This window comes from Calidris pugnax, unplaced genomic scaffold (genome assembly GCF_001431845.1).
Source record: "Calidris pugnax isolate Ruff unplaced genomic scaffold, ASM143184v1 scaffold215, whole genome shotgun sequence".
Classification (NCBI taxonomy): domain Eukaryota; kingdom Metazoa; phylum Chordata; class Aves; order Charadriiformes; family Scolopacidae; genus Calidris; species Calidris pugnax.
This window is the reverse complement of record NW_015090997.1, coordinates 715,125-742,739: the sequence shown is the minus strand read 5'-3', so window position 1 is coordinate 742,739 and position 27,615 is coordinate 715,125. Positions and strand designations below refer to the sequence as shown.

The 27,615-nt window shown below is 45.1% G+C and overlaps 2 protein-coding genes across 5 annotated transcripts in view; both read right to left on the bottom strand.

Annotated features, from left to right (window-relative positions):
• Window positions 1-437: 437 nt before the first annotated feature.
• Window positions 438-12,022, bottom strand: RBBP5 (retinoblastoma binding protein 5). Of its 4 annotated transcripts, none has more exons than XM_014955453.1 (14): window positions 11,762-12,022; window positions 11,590-11,615; window positions 11,280-11,452; window positions 10,319-10,459; window positions 9,700-9,862; window positions 9,127-9,236; window positions 8,831-8,950; window positions 8,392-8,545; window positions 8,208-8,279; window positions 7,122-7,239; window positions 6,346-6,415; window positions 6,002-6,231; window positions 5,504-5,698; window positions 438-2,294 (listed from the first exon to the last, which is right to left on the bottom strand). In XM_014955453.1, exons 1-14 carry the CDS (start codon window positions 11,778-11,780, stop codon window positions 2,269-2,271), a joined length of 1,617 nt encoding a protein of 538 aa, XP_014810939.1. In that variant the 5' UTR covers window positions 11,781-12,022; the 3' UTR covers window positions 438-2,268. The 4 variants fall into 4 exon arrangements, with proteins under 4 accessions (XP_014810939.1, XP_014810940.1, XP_014810941.1 ...); XM_014955454.1 differs by having other exon boundaries at window positions 438-2,297; window positions 5,621-5,698; XM_014955455.1 differs by having other exon boundaries at window positions 5,621-5,698.
• A 2,027-nt stretch (window positions 12,023-14,049) lies between these two features.
• The window catches only part of DSTYK (dual serine/threonine and tyrosine protein kinase), a 30,203-nt gene continuing 16,637 nt past the window's right edge, over window positions 14,050-27,615 (bottom strand). Inside the window, exons 3-13 of the mRNA XM_014955406.1 lie at window positions 26,067-26,730; window positions 23,262-23,536; window positions 22,878-22,961; window positions 21,559-21,735; window positions 21,160-21,289; window positions 20,751-20,907; window positions 19,880-20,012; window positions 19,575-19,688; window positions 18,979-19,093; window positions 17,750-17,884; window positions 14,050-16,251 (exon numbers count right to left, since the gene is read on the bottom strand). Of these exons, the coding sequence (XP_014810892.1) occupies window positions 16,064-16,251; window positions 17,750-17,884; window positions 18,979-19,093; window positions 19,575-19,688; window positions 19,880-20,012; window positions 20,751-20,907; window positions 21,160-21,289; window positions 21,559-21,735; window positions 22,878-22,961; window positions 23,262-23,536; window positions 26,067-26,730 (2,172 nt within the window). The 3' untranslated portion in view covers window positions 14,050-16,063. The remainder of the gene's footprint in view (window positions 16,252-17,749; window positions 17,885-18,978; window positions 19,094-19,574; window positions 19,689-19,879; window positions 20,013-20,750; window positions 20,908-21,159; window positions 21,290-21,558; window positions 21,736-22,877; window positions 22,962-23,261; window positions 23,537-26,066; window positions 26,731-27,615) is intronic.

Sequence of the window (27,615 nt, the reverse complement as noted above, 5' to 3'; positions counted from 1 at the left end):
CAGCCTCTCCTTACAGCAGCTGACTTATGGATTGCAGAAAGGATTTGGATTGCCACGTTCCTCAACCATTCTGCTAATGAGTATCCATATTTCTCTTCCGAACACTCCTTAATTTATTAAAATGAAGGCTTTTGAAGATGCAGTATAGGTACTTTCCACATTTGGTTTCCCTGGAGGTGTTCCACACGTCTGTCTCCGAGAGCCCAGGCTGCACTCAGGTTGACAGGGCTTTAATTAAGACTACAGATTTACTCCTTTCTCTTGAAAAGAGATCATCGACCAAACGCCACACTAAAAAACCCCAACCACCACCACAGCAGCTGTAGGAAGGCACAATATGTTTGTGTCTCCACCCCAGGTATATTATAGGATTTCTAAATATTGTCACAATCCAAACAATCACGGGCGTATGGAAAAGCCAAGACTTACCCATTGACTTTAGGAAATAAAACATACCTCTTTATTTACAAACACAAAAACTAACATCGCTGCGATATACTACCGGCAAGCCAGTATCTGACAAATATTGTACAAAACTACAGATACCAAAAAATAAAATAAAAGAGATGGAAGAAAATAAACCGAGGACATATACACTGTACAGAGAAGTTTTAACAGAAAGGAAGGCTGGAGTCTGTGGTAAATCATCCGCTTTAAAATAATCTAGAGAAAAAATGCCTGCAAAATGCATCTTTTAAAGCTCGTGGGGTTGGACCACACCAGACAGGGGTGGATTTGACACAGCAGTGTTCTGGGAAAGACACGAGTCATCCTAGAAGCAGAAAGAACAAAGAAAACTAATACTGTTCGCATGGGAATGAATTTCATTAAATGAAGCAGGCCACTGTACCAGAGCCGGAAATGAAAATACCAGTTTTAAAAAAAACCTTCTGATTTCAAATGTCTCCTCTCTTCCCATGCTTATCTCTCCTGCAACTACTGCACACTTCCGACTGCAAATTAATAAATCTCTTTATGACTCCTCTTCTTGGTTTTTAATGTCTGCAGGATACTTTGAAAATTTAAATACGTAGCGATAATCTCAATAATTTCATCGGGGAAAAACTGAAAATAATTGCATAGGAACTATAAAAGTCTATAAAACAAGGGGCATTAGGAATGAAAACTTTCCTTTAACAGGCGGTTGGTCTAGTAGAGAGGTGTCAGGATGTAGGTATTGGATAAAGTGTCTCTTCCCATTCCCACAAGGAAAATATTACAACCCTCTCTAAGGAATAAAAGGTGAAAGCCTGGCTGGGAACGAGCTGTCAGCATTCATCTTTCTTCTATTCTTGATCCGGAAGTGAGGCAGAAAAAACCCTGAAAAACTACTGTTTCAGTTCTGGAAAACATTGGGTCTGTTTTTTCTCTACTGCCAGTACCTACCAGCTAAGGAGGAGAACAGTTGTTTCTGGGAGGGCACCTCACAGGTAAGAGAGAAAATGAAAACACTTGTGAGGACAGAAAGAAACTGCCAACAACAGCTTTTCATATCAGAGGCTAGAGGAAAGCCCAGAAACCAAGTATTTTATCTAGAGCTACTTTCACTTGTTCCTCCTCCCATAAGCAGAGTCATCCTTCACATCTAAAATATTCACAATATGAAGATTCATTCTTTGCAGACTTCAGAGGCGTCTTGATTCTTCCCGTTAGATCTCTACGCGCTGGAGATGAAATCAAACCCAGCACAAAATCAGCAGCAGCAGCAGCGTTTCACCAGGCACGTCAGCACAGAGACATCACACTGAGCTAACAGAACAGCCAAGGCAACGCAGCCAGCCCAGGAGGACTCCCAACTCACCGTGATAAAAATGAACAGCAGAGAAAGGGAAGTTTGCAGGGTACACCGTCGTATGGCATCAGGAATAAAAATACACACTTTGGGTATTCTTCAATCCAGGAATAACAACAAAATAAAATGATAAAAATGTAAAAGACAACGGGTGACAAGCTCTGGAGTGGCAGGGTGTTGGGTACCAGCTCGCTTTAGAAAGAGTTAGATATGTCAACACAAAGGAGGTCCAATTAGTCTCTTTGCAAATGGCACGACCTGAGAGTCAGCATTTTACACTGTTCGACGAAGAGGCAGTTAAGGGGGAATGAAGGTTGTTTCCTCTTCCATATTCATTTCTTACAAAAGTCACTCCCTGAATCCATGAACAATCAGTCTGCTGCATTAGTCAGTCCACTCTGACTGAGCATTTCAGCTATTTTCCACATTATGGCGCCAATATAGGAAAGAATACAGGAAGATAAAGGAGAGTGTCTTCATAACAATTCTGAGATTGCCCCACCTGCTAAAGAGATCAAAGACAGGTGAAAAATAAGTAACCAGACTCAAAACAGACGTTACCAGAAACCAGAGATCACCAAATACGGTAGCATTGCCAGGAAAAAAAAAAAAGAGAAAAAGATTTTCTAGATAAAGCCATTCTTTTCAGAACGAGATATAATCAACAAGAAACTATCTATGACAAATGAATATCCCCGGTATTTGTGTGTTTGGATGTGAGATCACGTGCACAGGTGGCTGAGGAACTCTGAGCTTTTCCTCCACAAAGTCACGAGCAAACTTACCTGGAGTAACATTTTTTTGATTCATTGATCCCAAAACCTCAGAGCAAAAGGACGACTGAAAATAATTCCCGCCTAGATTTGGGTTAAACCAGACTGCCCTAAAATTTTATTTTAAAACTATCAAATGGATCAAAATTCTCAGTTTGCTTATACTGAAACCTGATTCTGAAATAGCAGCTTTAAGAACAAGACGTTTCCTGCCAGAGCACACAGCACAGTGACACAGACACACTTGCAGCTGGCTCCAAGGCCCAGCCACGTAACTCGCAGAGAGACATGGTATTAGGTCATATCACAAACATTTTCCAGTAGAAAAATGCTTGTGTGACTGTTTTAGTGATTGATTAGTTACTTCAGAAAGCCACAAGCAGAATTAACAGCTTCATGCACGAGAGACAAAAAGGAGTCAGGCTCCAGGACCCCAGGCAGGGTGTATCTGCACGTGGTGGAACACCAGCATCCCCCAAAAAACCACTGGCTGCCCAAAATAGGAACTTTGTAAGTGCAAGCCTTAAATAGAACAAAGGAAGACAGACACAAACTTCATGGATTAAAAGACTGCTGTGAATTTGGAAAGACTCGAGCGACAGTTTCTTTCAGTGGACAATTTGTTCTTCTCATAACATGACTCATACAGACATTTCCAACACCGACTACTGAGATCTACTGGGTGGATCCATTAGATCCCCTGAAGCCAACAGCACTGTAGAGGGAAGCAGAATAACAGCTCCTAATGAGAGACAAAAGTCCATCATAGCAATATTAATTATTTGTCTACAGCTCAGTCAAGCTAAGAATGGCACAATGGAAAAACACCTTAGAGTGCTTACAGGCAATAAAGACCAAAAGTAAATCTCAGAAAGCTCTACCTTCCCAATAAATGGGTAAAATAAGCAGGGAACTTGGGTCTAAACCCATTTGTTTGTAAGAAAATTTGCATTTTACAGTGCCCAAAACCCAGCACTAACTGTACTGGGATGGGTATGTACATCCCAAGCTCAGCAGCAGTAAAATCCCACTGTTGTCTTTTACAGACTTAATACACAGGAGCGTTACAAGCAAAACCACACAAAAATCCTCCCAGCCAGGGCTTTGCAAGGATGTGTAAAAAAAAAAAACAACAAACCAAACAGAAAGGAGTCTGTCTAGAATATTGCTTCATTTGAAAAGTGTTAGAGGAAATGGGAGTGTTATTTTTCCAGCTCTCACAACAGACAAATGCACCAGCGATCACAAGCTGCAAGAGGAAAGCACACTGAGATCTGTCTACAAATGTAGATCAAGCAAATTAGTACAACAAGTCAACAACAAAGTTATCTGCTTATACAGCTGCTTAAACATGGAAAAGTCAGAATATCCAGCATTGCTTTTTTGAAGCAAATTATAACTCAAATTCATTTTGGAAGCCACATTGTTAAGTTTCCAGTGCACGATCCTTTCTCATTTATACCCTTTTGCATATGGTCATGTTAATTAACAGCACGGTAAAAGAAAGCAATCAACAGGGCTGGTTACACTCATTTGGTCTTCAAACCACTCCACCCAGGGTGGCACAACAGCACGGCAGGACGTGTGACAGATGCCAGCAAAGACACCCAAGGACCCAAACAATCCAGGTAATTCCTTACTACCATACTTCAAAACATACTGGATGCCCCCTAATGATTTTAGAAGTCAAAAGAGAATCACCCTGTCCCATAAATTTGACACTAATCTGTATCCCCCAGGCCACAAACAAGGTTCAAGGATATTCTTGGCTGATTTCTGGATTTTGCAAGACGCAGTGTGAAAGGATTAACTGGAAGCCCACAAAATATCAACCATAGTTTTCCATGTATAGAGTACGTTTCTTTTATCCCATCCCCTTTTTCTGCAAATAGCAATTATCAGTACTGGTACAAGCAACGTAAGAGGAGCTGAGCAGGAAGGACAATGAGCAAGGTGGGTAGCGTAGGACCAGCAGTGAGAGAAGGAAGGGGGAGGAAATAAACTCACTGCTGTACAGTCTAAAATCCACAGCAGCAGCTGCTGAGTTCAAGGAAATGCAAAATTTGATATCTGAATTACACCGTGTCTTTGGAACTGTTTACACATCAACTCTGAGCTCATTACAATCTAAAAAATTGGAGTCCACATCACTTAATCCAAACACGTGCTTTCTTTATTGCACTTCAATCGACTTCTCCCAAATAAAAAGCTGAAGTAGCACATGAGACAGATGGGAAAACACTCGGTTTCTCTGAGACTAAGTCTGGGCCCCAACAAAAGTGACTGTGCCAGTCCTGTTTTACTACACAACCAACAGGATATATCCACCAAAACCTATCCCCATCTCCAGCAACTGTTACTTTCTGGAATTTAACTCCGGCTGCTGTAGAGTCAGGAACAGAAAATTCAGCTCCTGAAGTTTATCTCAGGGTTTGTTTATCAAACAGCCCATTCTCAAGGCTCTATTTTCTAGTTCTGCTTACAGAACTTCCCTGTTTTTCACCACTCTGGCCAGTATCCACGGCACAAAACGTCAATTTCAGCTTCGGAATCCTTCGCTATTTACAATTTTGCCCCTCAAAATCAACTCACCAAACCCAAACATTATTCCTCTTTATGTACGAGTTGATAGAAGTTATTGAAAAGATTAAAGTTATCAGAAGATTTTTTGCTTCTGAAATAGTGCTCTATCTCTTTCAAAAACCCTACACGCTCTTTCTATGCAATAACACAGGCATGGATATCAGTTTTATTAGAGATACTGAAAGCATTTCCACTTTAAAAAAACGTAAAATTTTGCCTATCCTTGACAGCAGCTAAACGTTTAGTGAGCAGGTGCCATTTGGGAAGCTAAAAAAACTATGACTAATATGAAGTCAGGGTCTGCACAAAGCAAGGCCACCAAGCAAGCCAACGACGCTGACGCTGGGTTCCTTACCTGTCAAAGGCTGTCCCAGCTCCGCCTGCACTTTACCCTTCGCTGCTCCTTCCAGAGGTAAAGCACCTCTGTCCCCTTTGTAGAGTTTCGGTTTAAATGGAGAATCTTTGTCTTTACCTTTTGATCCTTTAGGCCTGCCTGCTTGCTTCTTCTTGGATTTACCATCGCCCTTCACACCCAGCAGCGGATGGACTTCTGCGGAGAGACAAGGTGTTACCCAAGTGAATTATCCCTTAGGATGCTTTTATCAGCACGTACAGCCCTGGGGTTGAGACACAAACAGCACTAAAATCACAGTTGCAGGGTGCCTTTACTCGTTCTTAACTTGCAAAATGCCAGCACATTTGCAGAGCTGGCGGCTGTTAATAACTGTTGTAAGAAAGGAGAAAATTAAGGAGTGACCTTCTGAACTTTGGGTCTTCAGACAAAGCCAAGGCAAAGCTAAAAATCATCTCAGATGCAGAAGAGGCACTAAAACAAAGAGCAGCTTCTACGCACCATCATTAGGTACTCCTTGGAGTTCAATGTTGGTGGTTTTGGGCTTCTTCTTTGGTGCCTGAGGGCCATCAGAGGAGGACTGCCTCTTCTTCTCAGAACCCATTCCCTCATCAGTCAGAGAGCTCTGAACCGCGTCCGGTGGAGGCCCGTAGGGGTTTTCTTCTGGATCTTCCACTTCAGGAGCGATGGGTAAGTAAAGAAGAGCCTTGGAGTCCTCCAGTTCTTCATCGCTGTGAAGGAAAGAAGTTTGCTTTCATTTAAAACCAGGGGTTATTATAACAGATTATACAGGGAATATCAGTGATACATTTTGTATTCATACTTTAAACAAAATGTTCTTTCACCTGCTACAGAAGGCAGCGATGGGATCCACACTAGTTACATCCACTTCTTCATCTTCTGCAGCATCAGCACCTGAGAACCAGGGGGAAAAAAAAGACAAATTAAAGACAGTAAAGAAAAGACCAAATTACTTAGAAAGAATGGGACTGACTGCGCTTGAATGTCTAAGTGTGCAGGAGTGAGAATTCAAGCAGAAAACAAACCTCAAGTATTTCCTCTTAAATCCATCAGGTTTTTATTTTTCTATGTTCTAATACAGACCTGTTGTTGTAAAACACCAGGTCTGTAAGCCAGATAAAAGATTCTAGATGGTTTTTTTGTTTTCACTGAAGTAGTTCTAAATCTGACGAAATTTACTTTAAAGCTTAATTCCCACAAGCCAACATTACACTTGAACATTAGAAAATACTAAGCAACACTTAATCTAAGTATGAGAGTACTGCAAAGCCTGGTAAGGAGGAGAGAGTGAGCTCTGTGGTGTGCTGGGAATAATCCTTATTGCTTTCCCCAGTTTAAGGGCAGCCTTTCCCAGTACACAATTTTTTGGCACCACCCAGTGGCCAGGTTGAGCCGGTTTTGATTCCAATTCAGCATCGCTGCTGTTTGCTACTGCTTTCTGCTTAAATATGTATCAGAGAGGGGAGGAATTTCTATAAATAATGTTGCCTGTCCGTTATCAGGATTCATACTGACTGTGTTAGTTCATACAACTTCACCTACCCACTCCTCTTGTGTCATTTAACACCCATGTGTGCTGCAAACAAAGTTTCTGCGGTACCTGTCTGTTCTGGTTCACTTTTATCTTCGTCTTCAATGTCAAACTCTGACTCTCTCTCTTCATATTCTACATTTTCATCCAGCTCCTTGAAGTCAGGGGCAAAGGCACTCCAGTTTTCCTAAACAGCAAATTCAAAACGATTTTGACCTTATGCAAAGGCACAGGAGCCACAGTGAGGATTCACACTGTTGTGGTCTCATTCTGCATCACAGCCCCCAAGCCCCGCACCAGATCACACAAATCACAGAATCTTCTAGGTTGGAAGGGACCTTAAAGATCATCTTGTCCAACCATCAACCTAACTGACAAAAATAGACACCCACACAACAAACAAGGAGCATCATCACTAAACCAGACCTCCCAGCACTACATCAACCCGTCTTTTGAACACCTCCAGGGATGGGGCCTCAACCACCTCCCTGGGCAGCCCATTCCAATGGCTGAGAACCCTTTCAGTGAAAAAATCAAACCTCATCTGGGCCCACACTCACATGGCAAATTGCAAACTGCATGAGTTAGCTCCTACTGAAATATGACATCATAATTCCTTATAATTAATAATTCCTTAAATATTGCAAGGCATGTAATAATTACTCCCTTCGGCAATAATTACCAAAGTTTTCTATGTTCATATTTAGCCATTTAATTTTGGCTTGCTCACACAGATTTCCTGCTCTTACATCACACATTCAGGACACCGTTTGCACACAAAGTGTCCCTCTGGTGATATTTAAGGCTTAACACAAAGCTTCACTAATTCAGCAACTGAAGTATGAGCGTCCTCCTCGTGTTCAAAGATGGCAAACATCTCTCAAGTCCAGCAGGTGAACCTCGTTTGCACACAAAGTGTCCCTCTGGTGATAGGGTGATAGTGAAGCTTTGTGTAAAGCCTTAACTAATTCAGCAACTGAAGTATGAGCGTCCTCCTCGTGTTCAAAGATGGCAAACATCTCTCAAGTCCAGCAGGTGAACCTAACCAGCTTGTTGAACTGGGATTTAGTAAAGGATTTCAACACGCAACCGTTCAGTCTCCTGGGATGGAGACCACCAGGGAATCCTTTTAAGGAAACAATCTCAAACACTCACCACTTGATTCTGAGCCCATATTGACACAACGCCACTGGAGATAGAAGCTATGATGGGTCGGACAGGATGCCACTAGATTTATTTGAAAGAGGAAAAAAGGAGAAGCTTAATTGGTAAATGGAATTAAGCAAGCTTATTTTTCAAAATAACAAAAACCGTAATGATAGCAGACAAGTTTTCTTACTGCTACATCCAAGAGCAGCTCTCCTCTGGTCCCGTGGAGGATCTTCACCAGGTTTCCAATACTCTTCTCCCAGATGTACAGGGCGTGCTGTCGTGCTGAACCTGCCACTATGTATTCACCGTCCCCAGAGAAACAACACTTCTTCCACGGTGTCCTGCATGCAAAGACAACACCACAAGTTAAACAGTTAAACAACAGCACAACATGGAGGATGGAGAACAGCAGAGTGGGCTTGTTCTACACATTGAGATCTTACACTCGCATCCACCAATAATATTTTAACTTCAAATCAAACTGAGACAGATGGGTTTTAAATGAAAACATCTGTCCATTACACTAAGATAATAAGCTGCTCTTCATCCAGAGACTCCCATTAGTGCCAAGAACACAAACCTCACCTTTTCCAGTCAGGCTGGCCAGTCATTCTGCTGCCTCTTACCTGTTCACTAAATCCTGCAGCTTCTGCATGGGTTCTGGCTCCCCATCTCGTCCACAAGTGAGAATTTCGCGGCCGTCGTACACCCTGATTATCCGGTCAGCCGTGTTTATTAAAAAGCAGCTGTAGGAAGAAGGGCACAGAACACACGCTGCGTTAAAAGACTAAGAAAATAAAAAGAATCAGAATATGCTCCATGAAAGAACCGTGGGGTTTTTAGGACCCTGTATTCTCTGTCAATCCACCCTGTAGTTTCCATTCATCTTTAAAGACGCCACTTGACAGATGACGTAACTCACCTTCCTTTCCGAGCAAATTCAATTGATTTAATAGCTGTGGTGTTGCTGGTTCCAGTTGTCACTCTGAAGGAAGCAACAAGATCCTGAGTGTCTGTTTTTAACACCAAAATCTGAAGATTAAGGAGACAGAAGGCAATCAGTGTCTTCGTTGGAGCTCATTCCCCTTTCGGTACCTTTCACATCAGCTACTAACCCTGACAAGAGAAGCCTCAGCAATCTACACAGGAATAGTTGAGATCCTGCAACTGCAGTTTCTACTACAGTTTCTGCGACAGTTCTGCGACATAAACATTGCTTTGTTTACACTGGAAAAGGATCCAACAAATATGGTGAAAGACAACAGCAACACAAAGACCTAACTCATAGCATTATAGTCTAGAGATCTTCAGATATAAAGTGAGATGACTTGTTCAGAAGATGGTATCAGCACAATATAAATTATTCAAGAGACATTCAGGAAGCCTTATTTGTGTATTAAAAGAAAGAACGCAACCCAGAAACGTTAAGTATCTTGATAAAGATGGGAAGTAAATCTAAAGCTCTTGCATCCAGTGCCGCCTGCTGAAGTCTCACCTTCCCCTTGGCATTGCCTGTATAAATGTATTCCCCTCGCCTGTCAAAGGAGGCCACCACGTTGAGATCAGAATCATCATCCACAGGTAGGACAACGTGTTTGGAGTCTGACAGCGTCAGCATCACCGGCGCCGACTTCATGGGACAAACCAAAACTCTGTTTCTGCAAAGCAGAAAAAGAAGAGTTAGTAGGTTCTGCTCCAGAAAAGAAGTTTCCCCATTTAGAAGTAAAAAAAAAATCTCAACCCGTATCAAGAAATACAGAATAACTCTGTATTTTTATTACCTTATTTCAACTTCGTTAATCACAACATGACATTAAACCAGTGTCTATTTTCATTTCCTTTCTTTTTCTAGAAACTTCTCCAAATTTATGCAGCACTTGCAAAAACTCCACAAGACATTTCTATACACATTTCTAAGAACTATTCTCTTGTTCATTCTTCTCCTCTCCTGCTATTTTCATAATAAAAGCCAGTTAGGATCCTAATCACAAGAAGAATTTACACTGACAGCATCTAGTAGATTTGGGAAACACCACTTGGCAAATTACAATAAAAACAGTTTAATAACCCTTACTTCTACCAAAATAAAAGCATCTTTTTTACAGAGGACTTACTGGTCTCGAGGGTGGTACTGAACTTTCAAGATAGGTGAAGGAAATCGAAATCTCTGGTCGCAGTCCCCAGAGAGCACATCCCATTGTGACACAATGTTATCGGTCGAAGCACTCACCAGTTTGTGACCATCTCGACTCCAGCTACAGTAACGAGAGGCAGTTCAAGGAAAAGTTACTCCTTAAATACACAAAACACACACCCAGAGTTTATAATTATCAGAGCAAATTATTAAACTCAGACACAACTGTTAGCCTGAAGAAAAATCTAACATTCAAAAACTTAAAAGACGTAACACGTTTAATAAAGACAGGAAGGGATTGAGTGTGCCTTGCCATGATACCAAGCTGTGTGGAGCAGTCAACATGCTGAGGGGAAGGGATGGCATCCAGAGGGGCCTGGACGAGCTGGAGAGGTGGGAGCATGGGAACCTCACAAAGTTCAACAAGGTCAAGTGCAAGGTCCTGCCCCTGGGTCATGGAAATTCCAAGCACAAATCCAGGCTGAGTGGGGAATGGATTGAGAACAGCCCTGAGGAGAAGGACTTGGGTTGATGGTGGATGAGAAGCTGCCCCATCCCTGGAGGGGTTCAAGGCCAGGCTGGATGGGGCTTGGAGCAACCTGGGCTGGTGGGAGGTGTCCCTGCCCAGGGCAGGGGGGCTGGAACTCCATGATCTTTAAGGTCCCTTCCAACCCAAACTATCCTGTGGCTTCCAAAGTCTCTTAAATGAAACTATCCTGCAGCACAACTGATTATCCCACAATGGGCTGGCATTTCACCAGGTGACACGCCCAGATGTTACGAGCTGTCAGGGTCCCCGAGTGCCTGACGCTCAGCAAACAGGGGCACAAATTTCTAACAAAACCAAGAGAACCTGCTCACACCCGGCACACAAGCTACCAGCTCGGTTACGACTAAACCCCGAGCTCAGTTCCTGGGGGTAAAACCGCGCCTTTTCTCACCAGAGCGAGCAGACGGGGTGGATGTGAGCGCTGATGATTTTGGCGATGCCCCTGGTGAGGAAGTCCCAGATGACGATGCGCCCGTCGTTGCAGCCCACGGCCAGCAGCGTGCCCCAGCGGTTGAAGGTGCAGGTCAGGGCCATGCTGATGCAGTCCAGCGTCCCATCCGCCTCCTGCGGGGAGAGAGCAAGCCCGGGGTGGTGGTGATGGTGGTGGGGAGGGGGACGGACGGTCAGCCCGTCCCGCCCGGCCGCTGGCAGCAGCCGACGGGGCCGGGGGCAGCCCGGCGGGGCGGGGGGAGGAGGTTTACCTCAGGGTAGTTCTGGCCGAACGATTCTGCAACAACGAAACGCAAAGACGTGAGGCGCGCCCGCCGCCCCCGCCCCGGCTGACCGCGTTGCGGGGGCGGCGGCTCGGTACCCGCCTAACCGACAGGCCCCGGCCCCGGCCCGGCCCGGCCGCCCCCCTCGCCCCGGACCCACCGAGCAGCTCCAGGTTCATCGCGGCCGCCGTCCCGCTCCCTCCGTCCCCGTCGCCGAAGGACCCCTCTGAGGGGACCCCGCGCTGAGCCGCCCGCGGCGTTCGCCTGACGAATCGCCGCTTCCCTTCTCCACCGCTCCCGCGGACCGCCGGCACCTCCCGGCTCGGTTCGACACAACCGGCGGACGGCCGAGAGCGGCGATGCCTCCTCGCGGCGCGGCGGCGGGGCTCGGTAAGCGCGGCGGGGGCTCAAGGGAGTCGGGCCGGAGTCAGGCAGTGCGGCGGACAGCCCCGGCGCCTGCGCGCGAAGGGGTCCGGGCGGGCCCCGCGGCCGCGAGCCCGAGGTTCCGGGAGCGGGGAGCGGAGCGGGGACGGCGGCTCCTGCAGCAAAGGGAGAGCGGGAGGGGGGCACCGAGCGGGTCGGGTACGTCTAATTAGCAATAATAATAATGATAGGAAGATGCTGGGAGGGCTGGAGCCCGTCTGATGGGAAGGGGGGCTGGGAGAGTTGGGGGGTTCAGCCTGGAAAAGGCTCCGGGGAGACCTTAGAGCCCCTTCCAGTCCCTCAGGGGGCTCCAGGAGAGATGGGGAGGGACTCTGGATCAGGGAGGGGAGTGATGGGACGAAGGTGAAGGGTTTTAAGCTGAAAAAGGAGAGATTTAGGTTAGATCTGGGGAAGAACTTCTTTATTTTGAGGGTGGTGAAAGCCTGGCCCAGGTTGCCCAGAGAAGCTGTGGCTGCCCCATCCCTGGAGGGGTTCAAGGGCAGGTTGGAGGGGGCTTGGAGCAACCTGGGCTGGTGGGAGGTGTCCCTGCCCAGGGCAGGGGGCTGGAACTCCATGATCTTTAAGGTCGCTTCCAACTCTAACCATTCCACGCTAAAATACAAGGGTTGAACAAGGCTGTTCCCGTTACCACACTCTCTCGTACACACTGGGGGGGCTCCCTGCGTTTCCCTTGAACATTTCTTACACCCCCCCCCCCCCCCCCAGCCAAGAAATATCAAAAGCCACTGTAAGAACACGTAGTGCTATTTTATTTTTAAGCCCCGAGGGAGGTCGAAGCAGATAAAGGGCTACATTCTCCTTAGAAGGGCAGAGTTGTTTTAGGGGAACAGTAAAAAAAAAAAAAAGTTAGTTGTGTAACTTATTTAAGCTAAAATTAGCAGGGCTGAAGGCAGGGGGCTGTGCTTTCCCTCCCCACACACCACACCAGGGCAGGTTTTCCACCCCAAAACCAAGACATTTAGAGTCAGTGATACCCTTCTGAATTAAGGTAAGTATGTGGTGCTTCAAGATACAGGGTAAGCGTCCTGCAGGCTCCTGCTCCAGCAGCAAGACCCCGTGTCACTCCCCCAGGGCTGCTGCAGCCCCCCAGCCCCTGCAGGACGAGGGTGTTTTCTCCCAGCTCGTCCCACTGGGTGAGGGTGAAGGAAAGGCTGAACACGGGACTGGGGAGCCCAGAAGGCAGAGGAGGGTCCGAGCAGCTCCTGGGCTGTATTTGAACCTTGTGGTGACTCATGGAAGTTTGGCCACAGCAGCACATAAAGCTCACACCTTTGTACACAAAGCTTTTCTCCAAAACCCCTTTAGACCTTTGGGATGGGAGAGGGGAGGTTTATTCCTCACCCTTCACAGAAGCCAGACTCAGCCTCTGGGATTTAACTTGTTTTAGGTGGCAACGATCACCAGAACAGCACATGCTGTTTTGTGTCCATGTGCAACAGAAGCCAGGCCAGTGCCTGGGTACATGTGGTACATTGTACAATGCACAAGTTGTAACTACCCTTTTATAACATAAAAACATACTATAACAAACAATTTTAGCAGATTGAGGTGATAAGTGTTGCCTTATCTGGGGGCAGACTCAACAGACCAGGCTGGGGGGTGTCTGAGTTTGGTACCACTTTCATTTTACAGGCTGTGGAATCTTTCAATAAAGTAATTATTCACCTTGTTTTCCTTGTTTTAATGGAGGCAGGGGGAGAACACTAGTTTTAAAGATAAACAGGGTGTGTGAAATCTCTCAGAACAAGTTCAGTCAGGCAGAACTTTATACCCAACGGAAAAAAAAAAATATATATATATAATGCAGAGAAGCAGCTGGACTGAGTTTGGGAAAACACCCACAGCTCTACAACAACCCACACGCAGAGACACAAACCAAAAGGGAAACCAGACATCGAGGCAGCTACAAACAACACTAAAGAGGCATCAGATTAAGTGTCTGGAGGTGGCTACAGAGGGAAAAGCTATACAAGACGTTTCTGGAAATGCATATACAGAGATTTCCATTTTATTCATACCTTTATTATTTACACAAGCTACCTCTATGAATCGCAAGAGACTGACCTTGACTCTCCTCCTCCTAGTTTTAAATAAGGTTACTACCCCCCAGGCGCAGCAGAAGAGAGTTAATACTGTTAGTGTCAGAGGTGGGGTGAGTGTGCACGGCGGCAGTGAAACACCAACCATTCCACTTTGAAAAAGTAGTTGTTCTCCTGCGCACGTGGTTTTCGGTGGCTGCACTTTCAGCTGGCAATGCCATGGCTGTATAGAACTGTACCAGGAATGCCATCACAGACCAGAAAAATGCCCACACGTGCAGGTAAATAATAATAATAAAAAAAAAAAAGAGTCTTTTTTTTATATATATATATAAAAAAAAAAAGCATTAATTCTGTTTATTGCACAAAGAAAGGAAGATTTCAACTAAACTAATACTGCAGGGTTATGTATCCCTTTCCTTTGTTCAAGCTGTTTAACAGGCAGGCTATGGGTTGTAATTTTGCTGTCTACTAGCCAATGAATTCCAGCTACAAAGTGCAGTAGTTCCACACGCCTACGCTACTCGGGATGCAGCATGCGAGCTTTCCTGGGAAACAAAGCCATTGCCTGCCCATCCCCTGCAGCTGGGAGGGCCAGCAAACCCAGGGAGAACTTGCCAACTCAGTTATTTCCTCATGTAGTAAACAAGGTGCATTTTCTATTTCAGCCTCCACCCCACAGGTACGGTACGTTAAGATCAACCAGACCTTGCCCCAGAAACGACAAAGGCAAGGGGAAAAGATATTATTTTTGGGAGCAGCCCCCTTGGGAAGGGCAGCAGGACCCCCCCCCAGCCCATACCCTCCTTGCGAAGGATTCCCCCTCCCTCCCATTTTTTATTCTTCTCGATACAGTCGAATTAGAGATCCCAGAGTGAAACAATCACAGCCACGATCCACAGCTCCTGCAGAAGAATGAATGACCTGTTTTCCCCTCGAGTATGCTCTCACCAAGCATGTGACTTTAAAACAGCTGAAGAAACCTTATCTTTTTTTAAAAAAATATGTCTGTCCTAGTTAGCACAATTTAAAACTGTCATTGCCTTTACAACTAATTCAAAAAACCCAAATTTAATTAAAATGAATTGGCACTTTCCCCATGGACAGTCATTAGTTGTAATGACTTTGTTTCGATATTACAATACGTAACCTCCGAGCAGTCTTCCATTTTACCAGAAGACTGTTAAAGAAAGGTTCAGGTTTCTTCAGACATTCAAATAACTATTACGAAGCAAAAATTACCAGAAAAGAGCTTGTTTACATAAGTAAGAGGTGAAGGGTACATAAGAGATAAATAACTTATAACTTGGGGTATTTGCACTGCAGTGGAACAGTAGGTAAACCCCCTTCGGTAAAACACGGAAGCTTTGCTCCTGTCAATGTAAACATTTGGAGTGTTGCAAGAAGCTAATACAGAGAGATGCTCTCGGCCTCTAAACACTTTCTAGCCTGGAGCCTCTGTTTTCTCTTTCCTCTCCCACCGCACTGTAATTAGTACCAATCTCTAAGTGATTGGGATAGTTACGTGGGGACCAAAGCCCACTCAGGACCATCAGTTAACGGGAAGAGGTTTTTTTTTTTCCTTTACTGAGTAAAGACTGTCACGATCAACTCCTAGCAACGCAGACACCACCTGGAACACACAAGATGCTTTTCTTTGATTGGTATTTCGTGTGGGATTGGCAAAACTCCCTTTCAGTTCAAGGGCGTGGATTTTCTAATCTTATTTTTTGCACAACTCCATGATAAAAGCTGCAGCGGGGTAACTAGCATCAGTGGGGTGTACCGGGGGGGGATCTCTCTGGCCGCTATTCAAGGTGGAACATCCCCGAGGTCTCACCTCTGTGAACAATCTTCTGGTTGCTATTACCTGTCCCACTCAATGTTAGCCACAAAGAGCTACATCTGAAGAAGCCATCTGCAGAGTTAGGGGTTCCGAATTCTCCCACAATTAAAAAAATTTCTTCTGTGCTTTCTTTTCAAGTAGAGTCATCCAAGCCTTTATTTGGGTGCTCAGAGCTCGACTTGCAGAGCCTGTCCATGATCCCCTGCAGCATGGGTTGAACGATCCCCAGGAGAGGGCGTTGGGAAGAGTCTCCATCCCAACAGGCTTCCATCAGCTGCCAGCATTCCTCATCAAACACCGGGAGCCGCTCCGGGCGAACCCCTGGAAAAAGGAGAGGGCCATGGTTACCATCAGTCCACAAGAAATCAGAGAGAAACTGTTGGATTCTCGTTGCTTTGTGCAGGTTGAAGTGATCAAAGTGGAATGTCTGGGTTCTAAAGCTCTTGAGAAAAGCTCAATTTCAGCAACGCGACCAAGAGATCATTGGGAGCACTGCTGAAGTCATCCAGGAGATGATGCACTCTCCCAGGAGATGGCCAACACCATTACTCACCTGGAGTATTGTGTGCAGGTCTGGAGCCCTCAATATAAGAAGGACATGGACCTGATGGAGAGGGTCCAGAGGAGGGCCACAAGGATGATCAGGGGGATGGAGCCCCTCTGCTACGAGGACAGGCTGAGGGAGCTGGGGTTGTTCAGCCTGGAGAAGAGGAGGCTCCGGGGAGACCTAATAGCAGCCTTCCAGTACCTGAAGGGAGCCTACAGGAAGGCTGGGGAGAACCTGTTTAGAAAGGCCTGCAGTGACAGGACGAGGGGCAATGGCTTCAAGCTGGAGGGGAACAGATTTAGACTGGAGATGAGGAGAGGGTTCTTCACTGTGAGGGTGGTGGAGCACTGGAACAGGTTGCCCAGGGAGGTGGTTGAGGCCCCATCCCTGGAGATATTCAAGGAGAGGCTCGACGAGGCCCTGGGCAACCTGGTCTAGTTGGGGGTGTCCCTGCTGACTGCGGGGGGGTCGGACTAGATGGCCTTTGGAGGTCCCTTCCAGCCTGGGCAATTCTATGATTCTACTGTCACCAGAGCCATGATTTGGGAGCAAAATGAATACCCTCCCCTGTAACTCCCCCCAACATCCACTCGTAAGGGTGCCTTCAGGCCCAAGTTCAACACGAGGAGCAGCAGGGAGTGCAGCCTTCTGACCAAATCCAAGGCTCACTCATCTGAGTTAATCTTTTTCACATGAGAAGGGGAGAGATTATATGGCCAGGAACTGAGGACACAAAGCAGTAAAGCATTCTCATACCATGACGCAGCACAAAGGATTAAAATACCACTAAATACGGTACTAAACTAAACCTACACAGTCAGTTTGTATTTTTGGGGAAAAAAAAACAACTATCAGCATGTCTTACTCAACATCCAGTGACAGCTTCCCCAGCACCTGAATGTACAGATCTCTGCTGCCCCCAAAAATTGCAAAGGATTAAACATTCTTTAGGTGATCATGCCTGGCTGGTTCCGGGATCTGGTTTACATCACAAGGGTTGAGCTACTTCCCAAGGTGTCCTGTGACACTGTGGCAAGCAGCTGGTTAACTCCAAGCTTTTTTTTCTATCTCTGCTAATTTTAGTTAGTTTTTCAGTAGAACGTGTCCACATTTAGCTAGATAAATGTGTTGCTTCATTGACAGTCTGAAGAATAACAATTTGTATTTTTACCTTTCAGTTACAGGAGTGTAACAATGGATTTCCTCATCTCCTCTCAAATTCCACTCAAGCATAAAGTATCAACCAATAAAGTTCAAATAAACCATTTATACCTCTTCTCACATTGTTCCAAAGGTGATCTTTGCTTGCACATCTCTCAAAAGCCTCTGGTAACTTCACGTGTCCCGAGCAGATGTACCAAAACAGAATGCCAAACGCATAAACATCCACTGAGTTATCGTACTTTCCTGTGACAAAAACACATTGGATCAGGAGGGCAAACAACGTCTTCACCACTGGAGACTGACCAGTCTGAGAACTCATTTCAGTGCTCCGCTTCCTCAAATTCAAAGCTCAACTTCTTTGCCAGAAGGCAAGACTTGTACAAAGCCTCGTAACATCAGGAGTCATTGCCAAAGGTGGAGGGATAAAAGTTAAGCCCTTCCAATTCTTGGAGGATTTACACATGTCACCCGTCCCAGCAGCTCCCCAGCTGAGGTTCATGGACCATTGTGGGTGTCTTTTGGAGACAAACACCAACATCTAACATTATCAGGTCAGTCTGGCTCTGCTGCTAGTCCAGGAGGCTGATGGGACCAACATCAGCCTCTCAACCCAGACTCTGGCAATTACTCACTTCTAACAAGCTCATTGATTAAGAAAAGCAGAGTGAGTGCTCAAATAAGTAACTCTCATCTCTAAGACCAAGGTCTAGCCTGCCCAGACCACGACAGAGTCAGGAGTATTTCCTGTTACTGGGGAGAGCCACCTGAATAATATTTTCAAAATTGAACACAAATAGGGTTGCTTCAATTTGATTGCCCTCTTGTCAAAGCAGGGACAGCATCTCAGGCAAATCAAAAGGATTCTGCTGAGTGTGGTATGGACCTCTAAGTGCTACTGTAAGATGTTTACTCCAGAAAAAAAAAAGCCTTAGAGAGCACATCTGCCACAGTGCTCACTGCACAAAGTTAATTTGAACATACAGATTAGTAACAGCTTGAAAATTCCTTCCTTGGTATCTATACAAAAACCAAGGGATCCTTTCTGAAGTATTTGCCTATGAAAGCCAAATATTTCCAGCTTCTCAATAATTAATAATTTAACTTTCCAATGACAAAAGTATTAATCCCTTCAAGTAAAGTTTATGAATCCCACAGGTCTCTTTCAAGTAAACGAACATCTGAGGCTTAAAATACAGGAGAAAATACATACACTATGCATGGTAAGCAGGTAGCCTTTTATTTTTCCCTCATAAGCAAGTTGAGATATTAATTCAAAGTAATGGCCTTCCAAATGCAAGGCAGAGTGAGACAGTAGTGGATTCAATTAACAAGCCTACCTGTAAAGAGCTCAGGAGCCATATGAATGGGTGTGCCTACAATACTGCCAGACATCATGGCTTCTGGTTTGCAGAACCCCAAATCAGTGATTTTGGCTCGATTCTTTTTGTCAAGCTGTAGAAGAATTCATACACAGGCAGCTGATCACCATACTTCTCAGGTTTAGTATTGCATTTTAATATTAAGGTTTTTAACTCTTGTTTATGCTCGAAGGGTTGAGCATTTGTTCTTAAGCTCCTCCGATTACTTGGCTGCTCTTGGACCTCATTAAGCTCAGGGGTAAGACATGCCTTCACCTGTCTGCTACACAGAGGGAGTGGTTTGGCTTTAATAGAACTGGGAACTGGAAGCCCCACTTGTAGCTCAAGCTCTTTCCCTTCCAGAGAAGCCACTCTACTGCTCGCTTTCCCCTGGGGCTTTCTGCCTGAAAAGGAGTTTGGGAAACCTCACTGCAAGGCTGGTTGGGGCTAATAATACAGGTTAAAAGATTCTGTATGAAGAAAGCTATCACTTCACTTACAGCATATGTCTCCCTCCCACTAGAAAAGGCCTCGTAAGACTTCAGGATTAGCCAGATACAAAAACTTTTCCTTACCAAGACATTTTTCAGTTTGATATCCCGGTGCACAAGTCCCTGACTGTGAAGATAACGGATTCCTTCAACGACATCCAAGGCAATCTGTAACCGTGTTTCTAACTCTAGTCCAGCCTGAAAAACAAACACACACACAGATTTCATTCTTCCAAATGGAAGTTCCTTTTGCTCACTTTTATTTGCCAAAACCACCGAAAACGAAGCAATTAAAGCTTTGTTTTACAGATTAATAGGTGTTTGGATGTGATTTTTTTAAATGTATATATTAAAAAAAAGCATATAGACATACAAACAGAGATTGTTACCTTTAGTCCTGTATAGAGGTCTCTGTGCAGCCGCTCCATTATCAGGAGGACGGCGATGCTGGAGCCTCCTCCATAGCCATAATCTATCACAGAGCCATGGAGGTGTACGAGCCGCTCGTGTGTCTGCAGAGACCTAAAGAAAGTTCAGCACAAAAAAAAAAAAACCAAAAACGGGTCATTTTTGTACCCTCCCCTCCACCCCAGGCCAAGCCCTCATCTCGTAAAAGAAAAATACCCAGAAGCTGCAGCTTTAGCACAACAGTGATACTCATGTACCGTGTGCCCTACAGTAAAAATTCACAGCACCCCACGGTTCTGAGGACCATAACAATATACAGCTGTCTGATCCAATTAAACTCAGAAAAGCCTATTAAAGGTTATAGTACCAAAGGAATACTGTACTGTTTCAGCTGTCCATAGCTGCAGCATCCGCCTGCGGCTGTTTACTGAAAACGAGTTGTTTTCTGCAGTGCAGACCCATCATTTTCTTTTGTGAATTCAGACAGGCCCAAGACAGACTGGGAAAGGAGGGATGATTCAACACCAGAAATCAGGGGAGAAGAACTGTTTGCTATCACACTCTATTAATTCTAATTTACTCTGCAAAATAGCAAGCATCTATTGCTGTAGACACTGGAAAATCTGATTAAGAGAGGAAGGAGCATGTCTGCCTACCAGTCTATGCCCGTTACATTTTTGCAGTGGCACTGGGAAGTTGCCTCGCCTTCCCTGGAAAGGGCAGCTTAGATTTATTTGATGAGGCCAAGTCACTGCAGAGTAGAACTCCAGCAAGCAAGGTTCTGCCTTTGCAAATGCAAGGAGCATTTATTTGCAGCAGTGAAGTCTGGGAACAGCGCTTAACGACACGCACCTCATATAGTGAAACTCAAGTGCAAGGTCATTCCAGTGCTTCTCATCCGGAGGAACAACAGATTTCAGGGCACAGGGGAAGTGCCCTCCCCAGCTGTCACACAGATAGACCACCCCATACTGGCCTCGGCCCAGCTCACGGCCCAGCTTCGGTTTGCCTGTAAGGCACAACATCCACTTAAGACATTAAAATACGTTTATGTCTTCACAGACACTCTCAGGCTGGCAGCCCAGAGCTTTTTCCAGGCCAGCAGCTGCACGACTCAAGGTACTCGGTATGTGTCAGATGTAGGCTCACCGAAATAGTTGAGCGAAAAGCAAAAACACCCCTCCTACTCCTTTACACCCACCAGCTGCTACAGAAGGAGGGAGCAGAGGATAATAGAGAGAACATCAAGCACAAAGCTCACCGTGTAACAGCACATCCTGGAGGGACCTGCTCTCCAGAGAGAGCCGGGCAAGCCGGGGAGCGTGATCCTTCCGCACCTTCAACCACAGGTCTTCTGTTTTCTCCAGTCTGCCAGAATGGCCATCTTCTAACTACAAGAGATACCACATAAACACTATAATCCTGCCTGGTTTGAAGACCTTGTGTCATGAGGTTGAGGGTCTTCGTGCAGCTGAGTGGAGATGCTGCTTCAAGCAAGGGACCTTGTACCAAGACACTCCCATCAGCTCTGCCACCTCTTCCATCAGAACGGCAATGAACTGCATGAGCTGCTCTTTTACCCATCTCTGCAATTAAAAACCCTCTCTCCACAAGAGCCAATGTAGAAAACGAGACCTCCTTCACAGCTCCACACACTCACCTGTCGCAGAGAAGCTGCAAAAGCCTCATGAGAGCTGTTTAGCCTGGTCCGGAACTGGCTACAAATGCTCTTGGCCAACTTCGAGGCGCTGAGGCTCTCGATAGCATCCTGAGCAACTTTCCTCTTCCAGTCACTGGTGATGGCTGGGGGGCTGACCCACGTGATCCGCTGGATTATCTAGTAAAACAGCAAACAGAATTAAGGCAAAAAAAAAAAAAAAAAAAAAAAGCAAAGGGTCAGCCAATTTACTCAGACTACTGAGATTCCTCGTTGTAATAACACAGAGTCATCTGCACGTAGATTTGGGCTAAATAATTACCTTCCAGTAACTACTACAGTTTAGAAGGGTTGATCACAGTACTGTTGTGCACACACACTAAAGAGGAGATTTGATTTTCTGTGTGTCTGCTCCATTTCTACAAGCCAGCCATCCTTTTACGTCCAACCAAGAGCGTGTGTAGCCAGGCAGCCACCACAGGGAAAACCACCCAAGTCACGCTGCAGCTTGTGGGCTGCAGCTTCCAGAGACTGGAAGAGAGATGTTCCTGAACTGGTGAAAAGCTGCAGCAAAGCAGCTTTTTGCTGGATCCACACGCCGTCAAGGTGCGGAAGTCCTGGGTGTTGCGCCACTTCCCTTAAATTGCTGGGTGATTAAGATGCCCTGCCCCACCCTTCGTTAGAAGCCACAGAAATCCAGTTGCTGGGCACCCCCGGCTGGATCCTCCTCCTCCTCCTCCTGGGTGGAAGGAGCATCTGAAGGTTTGGTACCACTCAGTCTGGACTGCACCTATTTGGGAAAAACTCTTATTCCTCTCACCCATCCATACAAGGAATCTCAAGAGGGAGAAGGCCGTAAAGGTCGTCAACAGCTCAGAGCAGGAACTTCAGAATGCTTTAACAGACAGAAATTTAAAACAAAGACCTGAAGAAATCTGGTCTGCTCTGGAGGGCAAAGAGTGAATTGACCTGAATCAAGATACCTTGCAAAACAAACAAACAAAAAAACCCCACAAGAAACCCCCAAACCCAAACAAACAATCAGTTACTCAAAACAAACAGCGAGAGTTTCAAATTGCTGATCATCATTCCCCGGCTGTTTCATAACAGAAAGAAAACACTAAAGTGGTAGCTGCTTTAAATTTAATAGTAGATCCCCAGGAATAAGTCACATGCACAGCAGGGAAGGAACAGCTTTCCTGTGCATGTGCCAAGAATCAAAATTGAGAGGGTAGCTGTGAATATTCACGTTATTCTTTGCTCCCAAAACGTTTCACTGTGCAGTGACAGGTACTAGAAATAATCGATAAAGATGCTCGTACCTGTTTGATCTGTTCCCACAGCATCCTGGTTACTGTTGAGCCAGAATGGAAAGTGACTTCAACATGATAGGCTGCGTTCAGTATCTGGGAAGCAGGGAAAAGATGAAAATATAGGAACTTTGCAAGCTATAGTCAGTATAAAATTTTCTAGACCCTCTGAAAATGAAAAAAATGGACACTATATGGGATACTCCACGATTCACTTGGTTCAATTCAATTATTATATTAAGCTCATAGGTGTATGAAGGCTGTAATTTGATTACTATATACTATATACTGTGTTTCTCTAATTTCACATAGCATCTCAGTCTCCTCCCACCTCTGCTGGATCAGGATAAAGACAATTATTAAGAATATTCTAGACAGGTGTTTATGCCACCATACCTGTTTGAGATAATTGCTGGTGATGTGTACAGAAACATCCTTTGACTTCTCCAAACTCCTCGCAGGATGTACTGAAACCTCCCAAGACTCCTCCAGGCTCTTCAGACATCTCTCTAGAGTCCCTACAAAGCTCTCTCGCAGATAGTCCACTGAACTAATTAACTTGTTGGCAACCGCTTGGTTTAATCGAGAAATAATCAGTTCCTGAATTTGCTTAATACAACACTTTATGTCCTTGGAACTAACAGGTTCCCCATTCTCAGGAATGATGATATCTGCACAAAAGAAAAGAAAGAGGCATCTTTTATAGTCTACCTATCACTGTGCAAGGATGGCTACCGAGAGCTGCTTTGGGAGTTCTGCCAAGGAGAAAGCAGAGCCCCAGTCCCACAGCTTCTGCTCCAAACGCTCCTTCACCACTTTGCTCCTTCAGGGCTTCATTTCTTTAGACCCAGATGACAGAAACACTGTTGGCTTCAGTTTTTAAGTCATCCCAAAAAACCCCACAACTCACGAGCAACAGCAGGACACGTATATTGGCTGCTACAAAGGATTAAATCTTTGCTGGTCCTGCCAATTTTACCTGAGGTTCCAAACCCAATCCTACAGATCCTGAGTAATTTGATATTCTGTAACAGGAAGCACTAAAGCACTGGAGTAGCTCCAGGAATGCTCACCTGGTTACTCCAGTTTCACAGAAGCTAAAGAATCGAGGTGGAAAATATTCTGATATTTCCTTCCACTTACTGGTGTTTGAATTCACAGGATGCTCAGCTCTAACACCTGACAGGCTCTGTTCAAGCATCCTGCAGCTACGGGTTTACAGTATTACAGTGATGCCAAGCCGACTACCATCCCAAAAATATAAGGGCAGAAGCACAAAGCTGTCTTTCTATCTGAAAAAGAGCGGCTCAGGAAATTCTTCCAGGCCCCACTGCAATTCAGAAGCACTGCTGGATCTGGAATGTTATGAAGAAAGTGACATAACAGCCACACCACTTACATGGAATTTTTTTTCCTGGTGCCTTGAAAAGGTTACTTACCACTAGGTATTTTTAAACAAGCACTGAGCAATCGTTTCTCAGGCACTGTAACCCCTCTGAGCAGTCCTACAGTACTGCCAGGAGCTGAAGACCTTGTCTCTGGATTTTGGCCAACAACAGCCTGGCCTCCTTAAAAACAAATCCAGTGATCGGCAGATGGCATTAGCTCCTCAAAATAACATCTTCTTCTTTTTAGGGTATTACTTCACACACTGCTAGCCAACAAGATGCTACACTAAGTACTCTGAGTGATATTTGTTGTGCGTATAAACACAGACATGCATTTACTGCAAGTGTTTTAGCTTGTGCTAAACATACTCTTGCTCAGATGGACTCCTCAACTCGGGCACAAGAGTGCTCCAATCTAAGGAGTGGGACAGACAGACTACAGGAATTACCTGTCCTCATACCAGAGCAATAGCAGCCCCAAACAGGTAGAATCAACACACTCACTATACCCTTGATGTATCCTAGTTTTTGTGGGGTTTTGTAGCACAAAATAGGCTAATGTTGCAATTAAAACAAGCTCTTTATGAGGACAGTATTTTGCATGGGCACTACACAGCAAACATTTCAAAAAGCAGGAAAGATCTTATCCCTTTCCCCCCTGCAGAAGCAACAAGATCCCGATCCTAACCTGCAGGATTAAACATAATCCAGCATTTCTCTTCATCCCAGGAGGGATCGCTCCAATTTGAAACTGGGAGGAGGAAGTCAGTCAAAATTCTCTTGAGTTTTAGACTCAGAAAAGCACCCAATTCACAAAAAACTTCTTCTAAACCTGTAGCCTAGAGTTATTTCTAATTTTATTTTAAATAGAAAAGTGTTTGCCCATCAGCCCAGTGAACTGCATTTCCTTAGAAAAAGAAAGGATTGTTACAGTAAACCTCTGCTTTGCAAGCAGAGGAGACAGAGCTGTGGAACATCAACCTACAGATCTTCCCTTTGATGTTTATGACAGACCACATTTTCCAGCAGACAGAACATGGACAGCCTTTGCAGTTTACACATCGCTCTGTATCCTTCCAGCTCCTGCATTCCTGGAAGTTCTGGGACTAGAAGATGTAGTGAGAATTCTCACATTTCCTCAAAAACACACACTAAACACCAAGCGTAGGCCTCAGGAGCACAATATGCTGTGTTGATTTTTTTTATTCCAAAAGGAAAACCTTACCTACCCAGAAGAATTTAATTTTAGGAGATTCTCTACCCCAAAGCCTTACGCAAACCTCTCTCAGACAAAGAAATCAAGCAGAAAGTACAAATCAAGCCTTCGCTGCTAAAACTCAAACAGCTTTTTTCCTTAGGATAGATTTATTCCCAAGTCTCAACACATCCACTGAGGCAAAGCTGAGAGTTATTTTCTTCTTCTGCAGAATAGGGAATTAAAGCAGAGAAGTGAAATACCCTAACCCAGAATGGTGCAGCAAGCTCTGGGGGGGAAAAAAGTCTGATTTGTAAGAATCCAAGACAAAGCAGAGAAGTGAAATACCCTAACCCAGAACGGTGCAGCAAGCTCTGGGGGGAAAAAAGTCTGATTTGTAAGAAACCAAGACGTAATATATTCAGGCCTCTCAGTTAAGGACAGTGCTTTTTACCCAGGAGGTAATACAGAAAAAGTCTTTGTGTATTAATTATGAATTTTCTTGCAAAGTCACCTGTCTAGAGTGCCAACTGTCCCTTAGAGATGGCAAATATTACTCTGCCTCTCCCTTAAAGCCCTGAACCTTTTCATTCCTGTTACTCTCCTGCCAGGAGTTACCTTTGAATTCCATATTAGCAGCATCCTCCAAGAGCTCCTCTTTCATATTGCTCAGAGTCTCTACGATCATGTCCTTCATCTCCTCTTGTTTGCGGTTGGCAATGTTCATCAGAGACTCGTAGAGCTCGTTCTCCTTCTTGCGGGTGTACTCCAGCCTCTTGGGGGTGATCTGCAGGTCCCTCTGCATGTCGAAAGCCTGGTTGATGAAGATGTTGAGGCAGCGGCAGTGCACCTCGTTTAAACTGGTCGCCGCTTCCACGAGATGCTTCTGAAGGACCTGCCTGGAAAAAGTGCTCAGGAGACGAAGCTTCTCAAACTGTTCCACCAACATGCTCTGGGCATCGGCATCAGGCCCCGGTGCTCCACAGCTACAGTGGTTGGTGCTCAGATACTCCAAGTCCATCAGCTGGCAGTAAAGGGAGGATTTTTCATTACCATTTTTTTTGGGAGAGATCAGGTCAGCCCCCGACTCTGGCACTTTGAAGAAGAAAATGGGCAAAGAGAATTTCTCTTTGATTTCACGCAGTTCGTTCTCATCCGACGAGGAAAGCTCGGCCTCACTGATGGCAAAGATGACGACAGGCAGGACTTGGTTGACGTACTCTCCCAAGGTGGCTTCAGCAGACTGGAACCCACGACACGGCGCTACCACAACGTCCACTTCCTAGCAAGGGAAGAAATAAAAGAAATAGGTTTTTAGAGACGCTTTTAAGATCTGACACATGCCAAAAAGCACCGTAATTGGTTCACAAAGAGCAAAACCAGAAACACTCAAGCTCTTTAGAACTGTTCTGAGTCTCACCTACAGCACCACGTTTTCGTACGAAGCCTCCCTGCAAGGCCAACGACAGCCAGACATGGATTAGTGCCCATTGACCCCAAAACTCTTATTTTTGTACCATCTTTAAGATTTAGCCAAGTTCAGAACATGCTTCCCAGGTAAAGGCTATTGCAGAACGACTGTTATTCTTTAGCTTAGAGTTGTCCCATTTTGCAACCACCTCTCCCATTGATGTTCCCCAGATCTGCAGCTCGTTGAGGAGATATTAAGGCTGTTGGTTTGCAGTGTAGCTTCCATGGGTAGGAAGCATCACACCAGCCACCACCACCACCACCACAAAGGCAGCACAATAACTGATTCCAAAGAGTTCACAGCCAAAGGAGAGATGAGGAAGAACAGATGGTTGTGACCAGCTTAGTTATGACTTTCTTCAAACCCAACCAAAAGCTAAGAGATGTATTCTGACTTTCTTCAAACCCAACCAAAAGCTAATTATTATTATTTTCTTTCTGGGTAGTTTCACTGCTTTGGTCAGGTCTCCTGCTGACATCACTTCTTACTAACCCTACTAAAAAGGGACAGTTCTGCAACCTTCTTCCTTCCCTTCCAAGGAAGGAGACAAGACTCATCTTTGGATATGTGAGAACAGTGTTATGATTGCAGAAATCACTGCAGCTTCTACCAAAATAAGGAACGAAAATGTCAAAGGCTTTGAACCAAAGACAAATTTAAGTGCTACCTCCCCAACTCATAACGGGGTGATAATTA